At 51.1% G+C, this 18,322-nt stretch overlaps 7 protein-coding genes across 7 annotated transcripts; 3 read left to right on the top strand and 4 right to left on the bottom strand.

Moving 5' to 3' along the window:
* Positions 1–90: 90 nt before the first annotated feature.
* N7515_006041 (uncharacterized protein) lies at positions 91–811 on the bottom strand (the record flags this gene model as incomplete). Its single annotated transcript, XM_056666785.1, has 2 exons — positions 91–452; positions 577–811. The coding sequence occupies 2 exons, from the start codon at positions 809–811 to the stop codon at positions 91–93; spliced, it is 597 nt and encodes a 198-aa protein (XP_056520381.1).
* Positions 812–1,909: 1,098 nt separating this feature from the next.
* On the top strand, positions 1,910–2,905 carry N7515_006040 (uncharacterized protein; the record flags this gene model as incomplete). Its single annotated transcript, XM_056666784.1, has 1 exon — positions 1,910–2,905. One exon carries the CDS (start codon positions 1,910–1,912, stop codon positions 2,903–2,905), a length of 996 nt encoding a protein of 331 aa, XP_056520380.1.
* Positions 2,906–3,495: 590 nt separating this feature from the next.
* Positions 3,496–4,095, top strand: N7515_006039 (uncharacterized protein; the record flags this gene model as incomplete). Its single annotated transcript, XM_056666783.1, has 1 exon — positions 3,496–4,095. One exon carries the CDS (start codon positions 3,496–3,498, stop codon positions 4,093–4,095), a length of 600 nt encoding a protein of 199 aa, XP_056520379.1.
* A 1,362-nt stretch (positions 4,096–5,457) lies between these two features.
* fphA (putative sensor histidine kinase/response regulator) lies at positions 5,458–9,868 on the top strand (the record flags this gene model as incomplete). The annotated part of the gene is made up of 3 exons (XM_056666782.1): positions 5,458–7,792; positions 7,854–7,951; positions 8,015–9,868. 3 exons carry the CDS (start codon positions 5,458–5,460, stop codon positions 9,866–9,868), a joined length of 4,287 nt encoding a protein of 1,428 aa, XP_056520378.1.
* An 802-nt stretch (positions 9,869–10,670) lies between these two features.
* On the bottom strand, positions 10,671–11,750 carry N7515_006037 (uncharacterized protein; the record flags this gene model as incomplete). The annotated part of the gene is made up of 1 exon (XM_056666781.1): positions 10,671–11,750. One exon carries the CDS (start codon positions 11,748–11,750, stop codon positions 10,671–10,673), a length of 1,080 nt encoding a protein of 359 aa, XP_056520377.1.
* A 1,089-nt stretch (positions 11,751–12,839) lies between these two features.
* On the bottom strand, positions 12,840–14,087 carry N7515_006036 (Monooxygenase FAD-binding; the record flags this gene model as incomplete). The annotated part of the gene is made up of 1 exon (XM_056666780.1): positions 12,840–14,087. One exon carries the CDS (start codon positions 14,085–14,087, stop codon positions 12,840–12,842), a length of 1,248 nt encoding a protein of 415 aa, XP_056520376.1.
* A 450-nt stretch (positions 14,088–14,537) lies between these two features.
* cat2 (bifunctional catalase-peroxidase Cat2) lies at positions 14,538–16,944 on the bottom strand (the record flags this gene model as incomplete). Its single annotated transcript, XM_056666779.1, has 3 exons — positions 14,538–16,355; positions 16,413–16,450; positions 16,515–16,944. 3 exons carry the CDS (start codon positions 16,942–16,944, stop codon positions 14,538–14,540), a joined length of 2,286 nt encoding a protein of 761 aa, XP_056520375.1.
* Between the last annotated feature and the right edge of the window lie 1,378 nt (positions 16,945–18,322).

Raw genomic sequence — 18,322 nt, 5'->3', positions numbered from 1 at the left:
CTTCAATGTGAGGGTTCAATACGCCAGGATGCGGCTGCGATGTGACGTCCATCATTCCATTAGGGAGGAGCTTGTTTATAGAGCGAAACCCTACTCGTAGAGCATGGCTCGAATGGGAAGGCCCGGAATTAGCTCGACTGTGTTGACGCGTTGGAATCCCAACTTCTCATAGAGCGCAGTGCCTTTGACACTGGCTTCCAACCCCACTGGTACTTTCTCATCCAGTGCCTGGTGCAGGCCCCATTGCACTAATTGCCGACCGATGCCACGTCGTTGAGACCCCGGATCCACCGCAACGGTTGCAAGAAACCAAAGTTCTGGATACTTGGAAAAGGGGAAACAGTCCACGAGAGACGCTGTGTAATGTTCAAGCCGGTGGGGATCTACGCTGCGATCGGGGTAGACCAGCGCAAGATAGCGATCTTCTAAATCTAGAAGTTTTCGCTCTAGAGCTGAAGAAAATGTCAGGTGACATTATTTTCGATAGAAAAAGCAAGGGATACTCGCTATGCATCCAGGTATCCTTGAGCTGCTGTACGTTCATAGTGCCGATTCTCTCCCAGACAGCGTACCCACGGATGAGCTCGCTATGAGGGCCCTCATTCTCCACCGCGACTATCATCACATACCCCGGAGTCACGAGTCGCTTCTTCAGGCGACGGAGAAAGCCATAGCGGAAGTCCGAATAATGCTCATACCGGTGCGGGCAGATGTGGGCAAAGAGTTCATCCTCCAGCATGGCCTGCGCAGCCAAGTCTGCAAGGGCGGGGAGATCTTGGGCACAGGCGGGCCGGAGAGATGTACGCGACATTGTTCTTATTGTCAATTGAACCAGGTGTAGGTCATAGTAAGGATAAGTACAATGTAAGCTGAATATCGTACAATGCACTCTCAACTCTCAAGTCACGAGACCGTGTTCCTAAACGCGATCGTTGGAAAGCAAACAGACGCACGGTTGTTTCGGAGTTCCCCGCAAGTGGCCCTTCGCCAATTATGCATGAGATCACATTCCAATCGTCCCAGTCGGCCGGGAGCAGATTAGCGCAAACGCCTGAAGATTCCTCGACAATTGCGATATCTAAGAACTTGTTTTGAAGTCGAAGTGCAATCACGGTTGCATCTAGGGAAAATGTAGCGACTTATTCAATATAGCCACCACCATGAAGGAGAGCAATACGAGAGAGCCAAGTTAGATTGGTAATCTTGGCAAAAATCAACTTCATATATTTGGTCAGATTCCATTAATTTCCCCAATTTTTCCAATTTATCCCGAAGCCTAAACGCGTTTTGTCTCAAACAACCAATGATAGAAAAACCCGAGGACAAAAAGTACGAGAAAAAAAGAAAAGAAAAACTAAAGTTCACGTGTGGCGGTTCCAAGGTTCTCAGGTTCCTTTCTCGGCTTAGCTTGGCATATCCGGGGGGCGACGGGGGAGGCGCATGGTTTAATTTTCTCCCTTCTTTTCAAATCTCAACTACGCAGCTCAACTCACTCCTGCTTTGACTATTAGTCGTGGTTCTCACTTCCCTTCATTCGTTACTTACGGTCTCCGACCTCATCGCCGGTCTCAGAAGCTCTACAGTTGGATCCGCATTCTTCGGCAACCGAACTTGCGACGATCAGACCTCAGACCTCGGGAGCCTTCCTATAACCGACTTCAAACCGAGCGCTGAATACATTGAGTCCTCTTGGCCTTTCTCGAGCTCGAATTTGAAACTTGTCGATTCACTACATACACCATTTACGCAAATGATTTCTCGCATCTAACACAACTATACAATTATGGCCGCGGAGCTGGTACAATTGAAGCAACGCGTACCGGGGTTATAGCGGGGCATGAAACCATTGCCCTTTTACGGCTATTACAATCTCTCATAACCAGACCTGGTTGAAACGACGTACCAGACAATGACAAATCTGTCCGAACCTCCCGACGGGATCCATGGGTACCATGGCAGCAACGTGGCCGTGCGGACACTGATGATTGTTTTCACCTCCATTGCATTGTACAACGCTGTCGAATTGTTCATCTTGTTGTTTTTGACCTTTACAACCTATCGTGGTCTGTACTTTTGGTCGCTCCTCCTCTCAGTTGTCCTTGGAGTCGTACCCCACGCCATTGGCTACCTGCTGGAACTTTTCTCTCTGGCACCAGTATGGGTCTCTTTGACTATTTCCACCATTGGCTTCTATGTCATGGTTCCGGGCCAATCCGTGGTCCTGTACTCCCGTCTACATCTGGTGGTGAATAGCAACAAAGTCCTTCGCTTCGTGCGCTGGCTCATCTTCGTCGACGCTGTCATTCTTCTGATACCGACGACAGTTCTTACTTTCTATACCGCATACGCTCCCTCGCCGCCAGTGATTCGCGGATACAATGTCATGGAGCGGTTGCAACTGGCCTGGTTCTGCGCTCAAGAATTTGCCATCTCAGGAATTTACATCACTGAGACTGTGAGGCTGCTGAGCTTGATGCCAGAAAGGGGCAGCCGTCGGACCCGAATCATGTATGAGTTGCTGGCTATCAATCTGGTCATCGTCTTGCTCGATATCTGCCTACTTGTTACAGAATACATTGGGTTCTACGCATTGCAGACCACGTTGAAGTCCATGGTCTACAGCATCAAGTTGAAGCTTGAATTCGCCGTGCTGGGGAAACTAGTCACCCTTGTGCAGAACCATCGATCACGATCACAACCTACTTCCTCTGAACACGAGGAATACCCTGGCTTCGTGGATCCGACTCAGTTTACGTCGGACGTCACTCATGCAATTCCTCTGGAATCGCGTTCTAAAGGACGAAGGGGCTGGAATACAATGTCCGTGGAGAGCTTGCCTATCTCGGAGCGCAGAATTCGCCCATCTACACAGTCGACCGATGACGACAGCCGGACTCCACCTTGAGTTCGACCGGTAATCATGAGTTCCACTTCTAAATAGACTTGCGGGCTATCAAGTTCGCAAGCGTGACCAAGCAGATTTTGTGACGCAAAACACATTCTGCTTTACCTGTTCCTCACAAGGACGGTAACCCAAGGAGCGACGCGTGAGCCCCCTCACCAGCCTCCAGCACGCTGGGTCCCTCTTCCTTGCGCAAACGAATATTTGTTCGTACATATCGACGAGTCGATGCCCCACCATTCCTACACCCCAGTGTGACGCTTGAACAGCCACCTTGTCACTCCTGCTCGTTGTACAGTATATGTGATCTAAACCAGCCCTCGTGCAAATATTCGCCGCGTCCACCATCCATCCACGGACTGCGATGTTCATATCAGCCAGATCTTTGAGCCCGATCTATGCCGGCAACCATGACCAATCCATGCAATCTCTCTCTGCTCAATTCCTCTTCTATTCAGCCGCATGATGTAATTAGGTACCTGGTTAACAATATTACGTCGTCATGACATATCACCAATGAGAAAGACTCAGACCACTCCTCGACGGGGTTCAGAAGATAGAGATCGACCTGTACCTTTCGTAATCAATGCAGCATGGAAGGTACCGTCTTGGTTCACCACGGCCCGTACGAGTCCATCCCGGAGGCTGCTTCACCAGGTCTCAAATTCCTGCGACGTTTCCTACCAGCGCTCGACTCCTTGAATCCAGACGTAGACCGCATTACCCCCTTCTTCACCCCCGGCGCCCCGATCCTCATCGGCAGCAGTCCCCCGACGGCTGCAAGCCAGGCAGTTCCCCTGCTTGAAGTACGCAGCCAACATCTCGCCCAATTCCATCACCATGTCCATCTAGCTTGGGACATTGATCTAGGGAAGGACAAGGGGCCTGTCTACACATCATACAGCAGGGCAGCCCCGGACGAGGAAACCGCACAAAGAGGCCAGCTCTATGCACCGCTAGCCGGGGAAATCCAAATGAAGCGCACGGTCATGTTCGAGGCGACTTCAGAAACGATCTTCAAAACAGACCCGGATCAATTCGCTGTTCGAGTTCGCGAGTTCAACATTCTTGATTTGGAGGGGAGCGAGGAGTCGGATCTGCAGATTGTTGAGATGCGGATATACTTGGATCAGAGACCTATCCAGGCCCACGCGGCAGCTTTATTTGGAATTTCGGCTTATGCTGGATCGTAAAGGATACAATTTGGATTTATCGTATCCATTTGAAGATGTTTTGCAGGCGCACTGTAAATACTGTTGCTCCATGCAGAATCGTATGGCGCCCCACTTAGTTCATTATTACCGTTGAACTCCTACTGTCCTATTCCATACTGAGTTAGACTGTTGTGGAGCTGAAATTGCAGGACTCAGATATCGCATAAGTTTAAAGTCCGTGGAATTGACAGTTTCCATTATCTTCCATGGTTTGAGTTGGTCCACGAGTTTTCCAGAATCATGTTTCGGATGCCTGATACCTCGGCATAGCTTCTGCAGAGTCCCTGTCACTGCGATACCGGACTAAGTATGCTGTACATGATGTTGTAAGTGGTGGCCACTTCATGTGGCTTAGTAGGGAACTACATATGTAGTACACAGTACGTACTAGAAGTTTCAGGTGACGCAGAGCAGAAGTCTCAGCAACACCGATTTTACCGCCTTCCGGAGTGGGGCCGGGCATGTTGCGGAAAATTTACTGCATCACTAAGCTTGCAATGACGTCAAGTACGTGGAATTACAGGTATTTATGTAATAATACAATCTTTTTCTACGTGCATATAGAGAAGGACTCGGCCGGTTGTCCCGTATTGTAAAGTGCGCACCCCGTCCTTGTACCTTCCAAGGCCCAAGCAGCGGGGCCCACGACCTCGGGAGCTCCAAGGCGCTAAATGACCAGCACCAATAAGATTGGGGAAAGCCTTTTTTGCGAAGTGACAGCGCGATTATTATTACTGTTTTCAAGGTGACTGGGCCGTTTGGCAGGTTTGCTTCTCTTTTACTATTGGCCTTTAACCGCCTTCCTCTCTCCGCCTGCCCCTCCATACAGGCCCTCTTATCATCTCCACCTTTTCTCTCCGTAAACCTTTAACCTCTGTCCTTTTCAGATCCAGGTCATCGCGCTTGATCATTCTTACCGGAATCATTCTTTCAACCCGGAGATTCGTCCACTCATATTGCCTCTGATAGTTCTGCTTCGAACTTGATCTAAAGTGTTCCTGTGCTGCCCGGCCGGGCCCAAGCCCTCGATGAGCCCGTTTGGAAAGGTTCACTTTGATCCGACGATTGAGTCTATTCCTGAAGTTTGTCTTGTACAGTTGTGATTGTGGGCGTGGCCTCTGTGGCCTTATTTGACATCGCGGACATCCTTAAACGACGGATGATTCTTCTTTCCAACCTTCGGTCCTCCCTCCTATTTCCTCTCCGGAGCGAACCTGGTACGAGCTACGCAGACCAGCGACCTGTCCGACCAGTCTCTTTACGCACATATTCACCAAACCCCTTATTCGCTCTTGGTCGCAACTGAGGCGGTTCACGCTTCCACACTTTTTACTCGCCGTAATGGCATCAGAGATGGCCGAGGATACCGGGATGGGAACACAGCGAAGAAGGTGCGAAAGTGTTTCGACCTCCCCCCGAGTGGATTCTCCGGAGTCGGTGGGAAAGAAACCAGAGGGCAGGGATCGGTCGCACTCGGTTACATACAATGAACGCCAGCAGCCGCCTAGTACCGGCTTTGATGTGACCGACCGAGTATTCCCTATCCGCTCGGTTCTTTCGGTCGATCCTCCTACTACTGCGCGGCACGAACCCCCGTCACAGGCACGAACGGCGGTATCACCAACGCGGGAGGGAGCTCGGCACTATTCATTCATCGACGAACAGACCTGGAATCAACTGCAATCGCAGGCAAAATCACACCCCCAACCTCACCCCGACCCTGAAGACGCCGGTCCTACAGTTCCCACCGATATCCCACGACATGAAACTTACGCCACTAATGATAAGACGGAGCTCGCATCGCATTCGATGGCGTCGCAGGTCGTTCAGCACCCGGAAATATACGCCAAACCTGCCCCGGACGGCAGCCAGTCTAGTGCAGGGTCGACTGTTCATCCACAATCGCAAGCTGAACCCCGGAACAACGAAGATGGTCACATGACTTCTCGCTTCAAGCATGTCGTGACAGAGAATGGCCACGCGGTCATAACAGGGCGAGATGGCGAGGCATTCCAATATTGCGAAGACGAGCCCATCAGAATCCCCGGTGCGATCCAGAGCTTCGGAGTTATCGTTGCGCTGAGAGAGGAGCAGCCAAATCAACTAGTGGTCCGGATTGTGAGCGAGAATTCGGCCACTTTCTTCGATTACTCGCCAAAGGAACTCTTCGAATTAGAAAACTTCTGCGATATTCTAAGCGAAGAGCAGGCAGACACCTTGCTTGATCACCTGGACTTTGTTCGGGATGATGCCTATGATCCATCCGTTGACGGGCCGGAAGTATTTTCCTTGTCAACGCGCACCCCCACCGGAGAGTGTCGTCGATTCTGGTGCGCCACTCATGTCTGCCCAACGCAAAAAGACTTGATTATATGTGAATTCGAATTGGAGGACGACGAGATCAATCCATTGAATGTTGCTGGGCAGGGTACCCCAGCATCTCCTGCAGATCCTTTCGACAACAGCACTTTGGGACTGACGCCCACCGCAGAACAATTGGCTTCGTCAACAATCAACATCAGCCAACCTCTGCGTGTCCTTCGCAATGCTCGGAGGAGGAAAGGCAAGGCGGCAAGTATGGAAGTATTCTCCATCTTGACCCAAATTCAGGAGCAACTTGGACGGGCAACAGATCTCGATATGCTTTTGAAAACTACCGCAGGTTTGGTAAAGGAACTTACCGGGTTCCATAGGGTTATGATATATCAATTTGATAGCGCGTGGAATGGCCTGGTGGTCGCCGAACTGGTTGACCCCACTATCACAATGGACCTTTACAAGGGTCTCCATTTCCCTGCTGCGGACATTCCCGCACAAGCACGAGAACTGTACAAGATCAACAAGGTCCGTTTGTTGTACGACAGGGAACAAGTCACATCTCGGCTGGTTTGTCGGACGCTGGAAGATCTCGAAACTCCTCTGGACATGACGCACTCATATTTGAGGGCGATGTCCCCGATTCACGTCAAGTATCTGGCACACATGAAAGTTCGCTCTTCGATGTCCATCAGTGTTAATGCTTTCAACGACCTGTGGGGCTTGATCTCATGTCACAGCTATGGATCTGCCGGAATGCGCGTGTCGTTTCCCATACGAAAGATGTGCCGATTACTTGGGGACACTGTGTCAAGAAATATCGAACGACTTTCATACGCCTCTCGTTTGCAAGCTCGGAAGCTCATCAATACCGTCCCAACAGAGGCCAACCCGTCAGGCTACATTATCGCCTCTTCAGATGACTTGCTACAACTTTTCGATGCAGATTACGGAGTTTTGTCAATCAGGGATGAGACCAAGATCCTGGGCGATAGTTCAGCTTCGCAAGAAGTACTCGTGCTACTTGAGTTCCTTCGCATTCGTCAGCTGAGCTCAGTACTTGCCTCACACGATATCGTCAAGGATTTCCCTGATTTGCATTATCCTCCAGGACTCAAGATTATCTCGGGTCTGCTTTATGTGCCGCTTTCCACTGGTGGAAGTGACTTCATTGTGTTCTTCCGACGTGGGCAGCTCACGGAAATCTCATGGGCTGGAAATCCATATGAAATCGCCAAGCGCAAAGAAACAGCAGGCTATCTTGAGCCGCGCCAAAGTTTCGCGGCGTGGCGGGAGACGGTGCTCTCCCAGAGTCGGGAATGGACAGAGACTGACGTGGAGACAGCGGCGGTTCTATGTCGTAAGTATATCCTGCGCTAATCATCGATATGGTCAATCTCGGCAGCTAACTTGGCTCGCAGTCGTCTACGGCAAATTTATCAAAGTCTGGCGCCAGAAAGAGGCTGCAATGCAAAATTCACAATTAACCCGCCTACTTCTCGCCAATTCGGCTCATGAGGTACGTATTTGGCTCTCCTCTGCCCCATCTCTAATCGGCAAACTAACCTGAAAATGTTTCCAGGTTCGAACGCCGCTCAATGCAATCATCAATTATCTCGAGATTGCGCTCGAGGGTGCCCTGGATGAGGACACTCGTGATAGTTTGACCAAGTCTCATTCAGCTTCCAAATCTCTGATCTACGTTATCAACGACCTGCTTGACTTGACAAATACCGAAAAGGGCCAGGAGCTCATCAAAGACGAAAGTTTCGACCTTGAAGAAACTTTCAAGGAAGCAGCTCAGATGTTGTCTGGCGAGGCGAAGCGCAAGGATATTTCATACACTATCTCGGTGCACCCGGGAATTCCTAATCTAGTTCTCGGTGACCAACGTCGCGTGCGACAGGTTCTTTCAAATGTCATTTCGAATGCCATACAGAATACCGAATCCGGGGCAGTCACGACTGAGATGTGGCGCTCTGCCAACCAGACTCTACCAGGCCATGTTGGAGTCGAGATGATGGTGGTCGACACTGGGGTGGGAATGTCACATGATAAGCTGGAGGCGCTTTTCCAGGAATTGGAACAAGTTTCCACCGACGAGAGTTACTACCCTGGAGAAGAAGAGGATGCACAACCAGAAACGCCCTCGGCCAAATCGGCGAAACCCCGCGTGCTGGGGTTAGGCCTTGCGCTTGCCGCAAGGATTGTCCGCAATATGCACGGGCAGCTAGGTGTTCGAAGCGAAGAAGGGAAAGGCAGCCGCTTCAAAATCTTTTTGCAGTTTCGGGTACCTGAAGGAGCTTCATCGGAAGATGATTCAGCTCACATCGCTGCTGCAAATTCTCCCGTGCCATCGACACCGATGATATCAGATAAGGAATTCACCTTGGTTGGTGGGCCGTACGAGAATCGGGATACCCGCCGCAAAAGTGCAGAGAGTATTCGGTCTCCCGGTAGCTCCCATAGTGGGAACAGCGGAAAAAGCGAGGCCGATCGACTCATTAGCGCTATACAGGAACCAGCCTTGAACAAGAAAAGCATCAACCAAGGTAGTTCGCACCCGAAACAAGCGAGACTTTCAAGTCCGCCCAGTGTTGGTAGCAACTCCATGCCGGTTACATCACCATCAGCGTCCAGCCTGAAGCGAGCATCGACTGGATGCGATCCCCGTTCCAGCCTTGCCACAGTCACCCACCCTCCAGCCCTCACATTACAGCCGAAGACGACATCGCCTTCCCCGGGTCTAGAGAACGTTAAGGACTCCGGTGTACCATTGAGTGCCGTGAGAGTGTCCCAGAGGTCAGCGAGTATCAAATCACCCAATGCCCAGACCGCTCAAGACCGATCCTACTTCCCACGGGTCCCTGAGACCGTCGCAGAGCCATCCAACGTCCCTTCTACCGGGCCTCCGGCATCCACCTGCCCTACCACTGCTCCTTCAGTGACTGGCTATGAACTGCTGAACGTGCTAGTAGCAGAGGACGATCCAGTCAACAGCAAAATCATGCACAAGCGCTTGACCAAGCTTGGACACACAGTAAAACTTACCGGCAACGGCGAAGAATGTGCGACTGCTTTTGCTTCAGCGACCAAAAACTTCGACGTCGTCTTGATGGATCTCCAGATGCCGGTTGTCGATGGCATGTCTGCTACTCGGATGATCCGTGATTTCGAATCTAAGACCCCGAAAGCCGCGCTTTCCGACAAAGCCATTCACAACGACCGTGTCCCTATCTTCGCCGTCTCTGCGTCTTTGCTGGAGAAAGAACGAGAGACCTACATTGAAACAGGTTTCGATGGCTGGGTCATGAAACCTATTCCGTTCGCTAGGCTGAACGTCATGCTCTCGGGACTCACAACCCCTGCTGCTCGAGCTGAAACTGCGTACAAGCCTGGCGAATGGGAGAACGGCGGTTGGTTCTTCGCTCAGTAGATGGCTTGATGGTGCACAGACAAAGGAACCCACGCCTCTCCTGTCCGTTTGGGCATCTCCCCGCTCAGTTACTTCTTCTGCCGGTATCCGCCCTCATGCCGGCTTCTACGACGGAGTTTTGTCCTGTCTATTACCCATTTCGGACCTGTCTTGTCAAACACCGCGGTATTTTGGCAAGCAGCGCCTTTTTTTATCCCTTTCTATGCGCCCCGAGTTCTTCAATCTTTATGGAACTTATCTGATCCTGATGGATATGACCAGTTTCTTTGTAACGGGTATCTACATGACATGTTTTGTTTTTCTTTTCCCTTTGTTTGCATACACAAGCCCTGAATAGATGGATTGGGTCTGTCGGGTCTGTCGGGTCTCATCCCACTCGGCGTTTATTGTGATTACCTTTGAGAGAATACGGATACCCATCTCAATATTTTTCTTATACATTCATATCTCATATTCATGTGTTTCCCTTGCCGTGTTATAAGGCTTGATCCTTTGCTGTGCCTTCTATGGGCAGTTCCGTGGAAGATACGAATAAATTCGAATATCACTACCTATCCAACCTTCCAGTATATCCGACGAATGCGCAAATGTTTTAGGTATAGGCAACAAACCGATATCAAATTAAATAAGTAAATTAACTTCCAAGTTTCAATAAGAGCAATAACAGGCGTGTCTATAACGACGGGGGTATAAAGTAGCAGAAACAGGAAACCGCCCACGATGACCCGACTACGTTCGAGTCAAGAGTTCATCTTTTATGTACAATCATGCATGCAAAAAAGATCCAAACCGACCCACCCACCTACTTAGGTGAATCAAGCAAGGTCATCTCAATCGTAGACTGTGTATCAGTCGAGCGCATGAGAGGCCTGGCATCCCTCTGCATCTCCACAGAATCAACAGCCGTCGACGTCGTCTCCCGCAGCGCCTCATGAAAATCATACGCACTACTCCGCCCGGAAGTCAAATGAACCGCCGCCGGACAAACCGTGCCCCCCGAACTAGCTGCAGCCTGTGCATCAGGGCCCCTCAGCACCGGTCTACTAGATATCATATCGTGGATATTAAGATCCGTCGATTCACGCGGAGTGGCATCCTCGCCTCGACACAACGCACAAGGGTATGTGCGGGTTAACTCTTGTAGCTGTGTGAGGACATGGAACTCGAGTTTCAGCTTGACGCTGTAGGCGACGGTTTTGAAGCTGACGGCGATGTAGTGCATTTTTAGCTCGGCGATGATGACGAGGGCGTCGAGGAGGATGCCGAATAAGTTGACGAAGATGAGTTGGTAGATTATTCTTCTGCCCTGCGGGTCTCTTGATTCGAAGACTGGTTTGAGAGCGCGGAGTGCTTCGCGCACGTAGATGGCGCAGATGACGGTATCCTGGATTGCGAAGCCGCTTACTTGGATGCGGTCGAAGGTGGCTGCTGGTTTACGGCAGGTCTGGTGGTCGAGGTGGTAGAAGAGGACTGTCATGGGAACGTGGAGGATGAGGAAGTTGGTGATTATCATCCATAGTACCCAGCGGATGTGGCGGACGTCTTGGACGACTAGGTGGAGGCGGGAGTAGAGGACGAGGGCTTGGCCGGATACCATGCAAATCCAGCCTATGATGAAGGGGATGGACATGGGGAGATTGGGGGCTGTTTGGAGATAGCGTATTTGGGCTGGGATGGCGTGGAGGAGGATGCCCCAGGCGGCGATTTGCATGGACCAGAAGTATAGACCGCGGTATTTTCGGAAGCGTTCGAAGACGCCGATTATGACTTCTATTGAGTTCCACGCGCCGATGGAGAACATTGCCACGATCTGGAGTATCGTGAGGTTCTTCACTAGGATGGCGCTGACCTCCGGAGGGAGGTTGCTCATTATGGTATCCATGGCGTGGTGTGAAGGGAATGGGTGGCCATGCGGAAAATTCAACCGGAGGGAAATGAGAAGTGATATATGGATATGGAATATAGTCCAGACACCAAACCCTAACTAGCTTGCCTTAATGTGGTAATCAGTCAAGGCAGAGGGGGGCGATCGTCTTGAGCCCCTCAATCTCAGTGGGTACGACAGCGGGATAAAGTCGGGTTAGCCACTTGTTTCGAGGTTACCATGCCAATGGCGAGTCATGACTCAATGGATTTGAAAGAGCCAACGCGATTAGCGGTTCAATATGGCTAGAACACGGGGATCTGGTCCAGATATCCCGGCCCTTTAGACCTGATAATCGTCGGGACCATCCCAGCGCCATTGGGGGCAGCTGATATTTGGGGAGTATGGGGAATCGGGGACCATCTACCAACCCCGGGGACTCCCTTTCTTCTTAATGTTGGGTTGAGCTTATTGGACGAGTCAGACGAATTGGAATACTCGAGAGGCTATCGGTGCGCCAAACAGGGATTCTCGGGATGTCAAACAAAGAAACTCATCTCGGGTTCTGTGCGCTGATCACATTTGCTGGCGAGTGGCGCTCAAGGGTGTGAGCCCAGACCGCGCTTCGAAAACTCAAGAGCTTGCAGTTCATGGTTGAACTGAGAACGTTGACAAAATGTTGAACAATGAGCTGAAAGAGGAGAACGATAAGTTGATGTAGGTTGACAGTTGATGGTGAAAGTTAGGGCAGGGGGCAAAAGATGGTCAAAGCGTCATTTTATGCTTCAATGCTTATGTGCATAATATGCATAATGAAGTCATTTAGGGGATCTTGTCGCAGCTACAGTGGACTTGTTGTAGCATGTAAGGAATAAATAAAGGCAATCCACTTATTAAAAAATGTATAACATTAGCACTTAAAATGACAGGTGACATGTATAATTGATGTGGGGAGAAACGGTGAGAGGATATGTGATTAGACAGAACCTCCTATAAGCTCAGGATTTGGAATTGGACCTGTAGATCAGCTGTATTTGGCAAGGTTGACCGTTGTGATCGTCTGCATCTCGTGCCATCACATGATGATAGCCAATCCCGTCCCAACTCCTATCGCTTCTCTGCCTGATCAACATCCAGTTCAGGATAATCAGGTAGCTTCCAGTCTCCATCCCAGTCATTCGAGAGCCGCGCGATTAGCTGGGGTATGCGAAGGAAGCAAGCCAGTCCCACAAGGAAATGAATGATGGCTATCACACCCTGCGACTTAGCCATTACCCATCGCAACCACCCAGTGTTGAGCTGTTGAATCTCGTCGACATACGGTTGCATGATTTTGTGATAATTTTCAAATGCCTGGGTGAGGTCTTGGCTGCGAGAAATCTCTCCAGCTAGAACATAGGCTCCGACGAGGCTGCTGGTTGTCCCCATGCCGGTCAGAGGAGAAGGGCAGTGTGCCGCATCGCCGAGCAAAACAACCCGACCAGAGTGCCAGGTGTCGGTTTTGACTTGGACGACGTCTTGGCAAAACCAATTGTCTGTGGTTTGCATTTCTTTGATAAAACGCTCGCTCTGCCACCCTGCATCATGGAACATATTGGCCCAAGCCTTCTTTTGTTGCTGGATTGGAAGCTTGGGGACGGCGCGTAGTTCTTCAGAGTCAGATAGCAGGATGAAGTAGATCTGTGTCTCTTTCTCATTGTGGGTTCTGGTCATGATCATCCGGCGACCGGGACAAAGATATGCCCTGCACATGCCTATCGGGTCGCTCTCGATCCTTGGGATGAAGCAATAGGCCATGTGAACCCCAAGGTTGTGATATTCACTCGGGGCAGCAACTGGCTGAATGTTCCTTCTGACACGAGAGCCCTGTCCATCGGCGCCAACGAGCATATCAAATGTGTCCGATGAGCCATCGGAGAAGTACGCGACGACCTGATCTCCGTGCTCCTTAAAGCTGTCCACCGTTTTGCCGAAAATATACTTCACTTCGCCTTCCGTAGCTTCATGTAAGATGCGCACAAGATCTCCGCGCATAATCTCATATTCAGAGCTCAGCGACGATGCGCCCTTGCCGGACTTGTTGGCGAGAATCGTGGCTTTGGTCTTGCCCCTTGAGTTGACGATCGACACGCCGGCTTCATCGACGAGCTTGCTGCGAATAGCCTCGTGGAGTCCCATGCGCTTGATGGCCGTGATCCCCTGTCCGCGGATATCGACCTGAGCTCCTGTCGCTCTCACAGTTGGGAAGCGTTCGACAACGATGACTTTGTGGCCGAGTTGGGCGAGCCAGTAGGCCAGGGCTGGGCCTGCAATCCCTCCGCCGCATATGAGGACTTTCAGAACTTGAGGAGCCATTTTGTTGGGTAAATTGAGGGAAGGCAACAGCAGGGAAGCAGGTTTTTATTCATTGCCAGCCTGGCTCTGAATATTCGGTGACACAACAAGCTACATCATTGAATCGGATTTAACGAAATAGCTCGGCATATTGCTCGGGGTGCACTGAGCTTCCAGGGATCGGATTTACCTAGAGAGAAATAGTTAGCTCTTTTGGGAAGTCTGGACAGTGGGTATTTGCATTCCCCCCTGGTACCCCCTGGTACCCCCCTGGCCTCCTGAGGGGGTGGCGGGAGCTTGGCGACATAGTGGAACAAAGGCTGTCCAGCGAATGAACCCCAATTTCTCCGACACGTCATCGGGGTCTCTATAAGTTGTAGTAGTACTCGTTCATTTAAGCAATAAGCATAAATCGGGAATCTTATTCAGCTATGGTAACAACTAGACAAAGTACCGTAATTATCGGGAAGTTCACAGACGAGGACGGCCGGTCGCAGAAATGTAAGGGATATCATACCGATCCAAATTCATGATCTTGTCCCACGCAGCCACGAAATCTTTCTTGAACTTGTCCTGGGCATCAGCGCTGGCGTACAACTCAGAAAGCGCACGCAGCTCGGCGTGGTGACCGAAGATCAAATCCACACGGGTAGCAGTCCACTTCTTGGCGCCAGTCTTGCGGTCGACACCCTCGAAGTAGTCGCTGTCAGGGCCGGTGGGCTTCCAGACAGTGTTCATATCGAGTAAGTTAACGAAGTAATCGTTGCTCAGCTGGCCAGGGCGGGAGGTGAAGACACCGTGGCTGGATCCATCCCAGTTGGCGTTGAGGGAACGCAGACCACCGATCAGAACGGCCATCTCAGGGGCGGAGAGGGTCAGCTGCTGCGCCTTGTCAATGAGGAGGTGCTCAGTGCGCACGCGATGACTGGACTTTCCGTAGTTGCGGAAGCCATCGGCCACAGGCCTGAGCCAGTTGAAGGACTCGACGTCGGTCTGCTCCTGGGTAGCGTCGTTGCGACCAGGGGTGAAGGGAACGGGGATACCAGCGGACTTTTCGAGAGCAGCGGTACCAGCAAGCACGATCAGATCGGCCACCGAGACACGCTTGTTACCGTTTTGAGCGGCGTTGAAGCGGCTTTGGATGGTCTCTAACGTGCCAATAACTTCCTTCAGCTGGGCAGGGTTGTTGACATCCCAGTCCTTCTGGGGAGCAAGACGGATGTGAGCACCGTTGGCGCCTCCGCGCTTGTCACCGCCACGGAAGGTGGACGCTGAGGCCCAGGCAGTGGAAATGAACTTGGTGGGCTCAATGCCGGTGGCGAGGATCTCATTCTTCAGGGCGATAATGTCGCCGTTGTCAATCAGAGCGAAAGTGGGAGCAGGGATGGGATCCTCCCAGAGGAGGACCTCCTTGGGAACCTCAGGACCCAACCAGCGAGAACGGGGACCCATGTCACGGTGCAGCAGCTTGAACCAGGCACGGGCGAAAGCATCGGCAAACTGATCGGGGTTCGCAAGGAATCGACGGGAGATCTTCTCATACTCGGGGTCGAAGCGCAGAGAAAGATCAGTGGTCAGCATCTGAGGACGGTGCTTCTTGCTTGGGTCGAAGGCATCGGGAATGATCTCCTCGGCATTCTTGGCCACCCACTGGTTGGCACCAGCGGGACTCTTGGTCAACTCCCAATCGTACTTGAAGAGGTACTCGAAGAACTGGTTGCTCCACTTGGTGGGAGTCTTGGTCCATGTGACCTCCAAGCCACTGGTGATGGCGTGGGTGCCGACTCCAGAGCCGTGCTTGTTGTGCCAGCCAAGACCTTGTGATTCGATATCAGCACCTTCCGGCTCCTTTCCGACATTATCAGCGGGGGCGGCGCCGTGTGTCTTTCCGAAAGTGTGACCACCCGCAATCAAGGCGACGGTCTCTTCGTCATTCATAGCCATGCGGCCAAAAGTGACACGGATATCCCTGGCAGCAGCAATGGGGTCAGGGTTGCCATCGGGACCCTCGGGGTTGACATAAATCAGACCCATGATGACCGCGGCCAGCGGGTCCTCGAGGTCACGAGTCTTGATATCGGCCTGCTTGGCCTCATCTTCTTTGCTGTGGGCCGCATAGCGAGCATTATTAGTGAACCAGACGTTCTCACTTCCCCAGTACACTGACTCGTCGGCTTCCCAGACATCGGGACGACCACCGGCAAAGCCAAAGGTCTTGAAGCCCATTGACTCCAGGGCAACGTTACCGGTCAGAAGCAGGAGATCTGCCCATGAGATCTTGTTGCCATACTGATCATTTCCATTAGTCCTGAGAGGTGAGATTCATTAGGGCATATCAAGGCTTACCTTCTGCTTAATAGGCCAAAGCAATCGACGTGCCTTATCTATAACAAGAAGATGGATATCAGCATCATCCAATCACCAATTCAATGCTTGGTCTTCATTTACCAAGAGAGACATTATCAGGCCACGAGTTCAATGGAGCGAAGCGCTGTTGGCCCTGACCACCACCACCGCGACCATCGAAGACACGGTATGTTCCAGCGCTGTGCCAGGCCATTCGGACGAAAAGACCACCATAGTGACCAAAGTCAGCAGGCCACCACTCTTGCGAGTCAGTCATAAGGGCCTCGATATCTTTCTTAAGGCCGAAGTAGTCGAGGGTCTTGAACGCCGCCGCATAATCGAAGTCCTTATTTTGAGGATTGGTGGATTCGGTGTGCTGGCGAAGGATGCTCAACTTCAAGTTATCGGGCCACCAGTCAGTGTTGCTAGAATAAAAGTCAGCATCTAAACGCAAATGAATACGAGATGACATGGAAACTCCGATGCGCCAGGTCAGCTCGGGGAGCATACCGGGTGCCACTGCCAGCAACATTGCTCTTCGTGTGTACAACGGGACATTCACCCATGATGAATATATAATCTGTTATGTTTTGAAAAGAAAAACAGGGAGTGCGAGAATGAAGAGAACAGAGAAGAAAAGGGGGTCAGACAGCGACCACCCCGCAGTTTAAAAGGTAGCACCCGCTCGATCCAATGATGGGTCACGCAATGCATAAGCAGATTTAGATGCTATGCTAGTTTAAAATGTCCATTGCAAAGGCGTTGGGACGAATCAAATGACGCGAACTCGACATTCTCGAGGCTATTATTGGCCATTGCTCATCCGAGCGTGCGGGGAAGATGAATCCCCAGCTCGTGAAGAAATAGAATTAATTATCGGCGGAACACGCCGAGACTCGCTGAATTCCGATCTTTCCGGTGACGATCTGAATTTACATTGGACGCTGACAAAATGGCCATTTCTAGATGTTGAAAAGAGCTGCCATTATGAATACCACTATATTCAGTACCTGATCTCGATTTGATGTTGATTTCGAATCCAATGGTCTGGCCCATGGCCCATGGAAGTTGACCTCGGGACGAGATTTTGATTATGTAAATGGCAGAATCGACCTCCAGCCTCTGGAGCCTTCAATGGCCGGAAGGCGGTGATTACCCCACACGGGCCACATGTGTCAACACTCCAGCTGTCCCCACCCACTTTACAGCATCGGACTGGTCAATACTCAAGGCCTCCAATATTCCCCAATCAGTTCAAGAAATCCATACATTCAAATCAACAATTCAAGTAATCTAAATATTAATGAGGGGCCAATGTTCTCCGCAGGTAGTCATATGAAGAGCATGATACTATCTAATTTACCCCAAAGACCTCCTGACGGTGTATCTACAACCTACCTTGGCCTCGGATACATTTGCCCGATAAGGCTAGCCGCTTCTTCTGTTTTCCGCGGGACGGGCTCCCGAGACCGGACTCTCTTTCAATCTTGTAATATACTTCACATCGGATTATAGCTAGACAATAGCCCAGCTACTCGACCGATCTTGAATCGGTTCATTGACGTACACAGGTGAACCGATATTTTCGTCCTGCTGGGTGGCCCGCCAGCAACATGAGAAATATTTTGTCGGCTCCACAGTATAGTCACCGAGGGAAACAATGTTGAGCTCCAGCGACTGGGTATCGCAAGGTGGAGATCTCGCTGGCCGTTTCCGCGTCGTGCTCTATGCTCATTGTTCTTGCAGAACATATTAGATTGGGATAGATAGGGAATCTGCTCCGTATGTTGCTGTCACTTTGAGATTTCCATAGGATCGCCGGGAAGGGCCTCGGGAGTGGTTGTGATAAAGATGCGATCCGAGCACCGATTGAGGCCCACCAAACCTGGATAGGAAAGTGGTTCCGACAC

This window comes from Penicillium bovifimosum (assembly GCF_028826915.1).
Source record: "Penicillium bovifimosum strain IBT 22155 chromosome Unknown utg000005l_segment0_segment0, whole genome shotgun sequence".
Taxonomy (NCBI): Eukaryota; Fungi; Ascomycota; class Eurotiomycetes; order Eurotiales; family Aspergillaceae; genus Penicillium; species Penicillium bovifimosum.
This window is presented reverse-complemented; position numbering and strand designations above follow the sequence as displayed.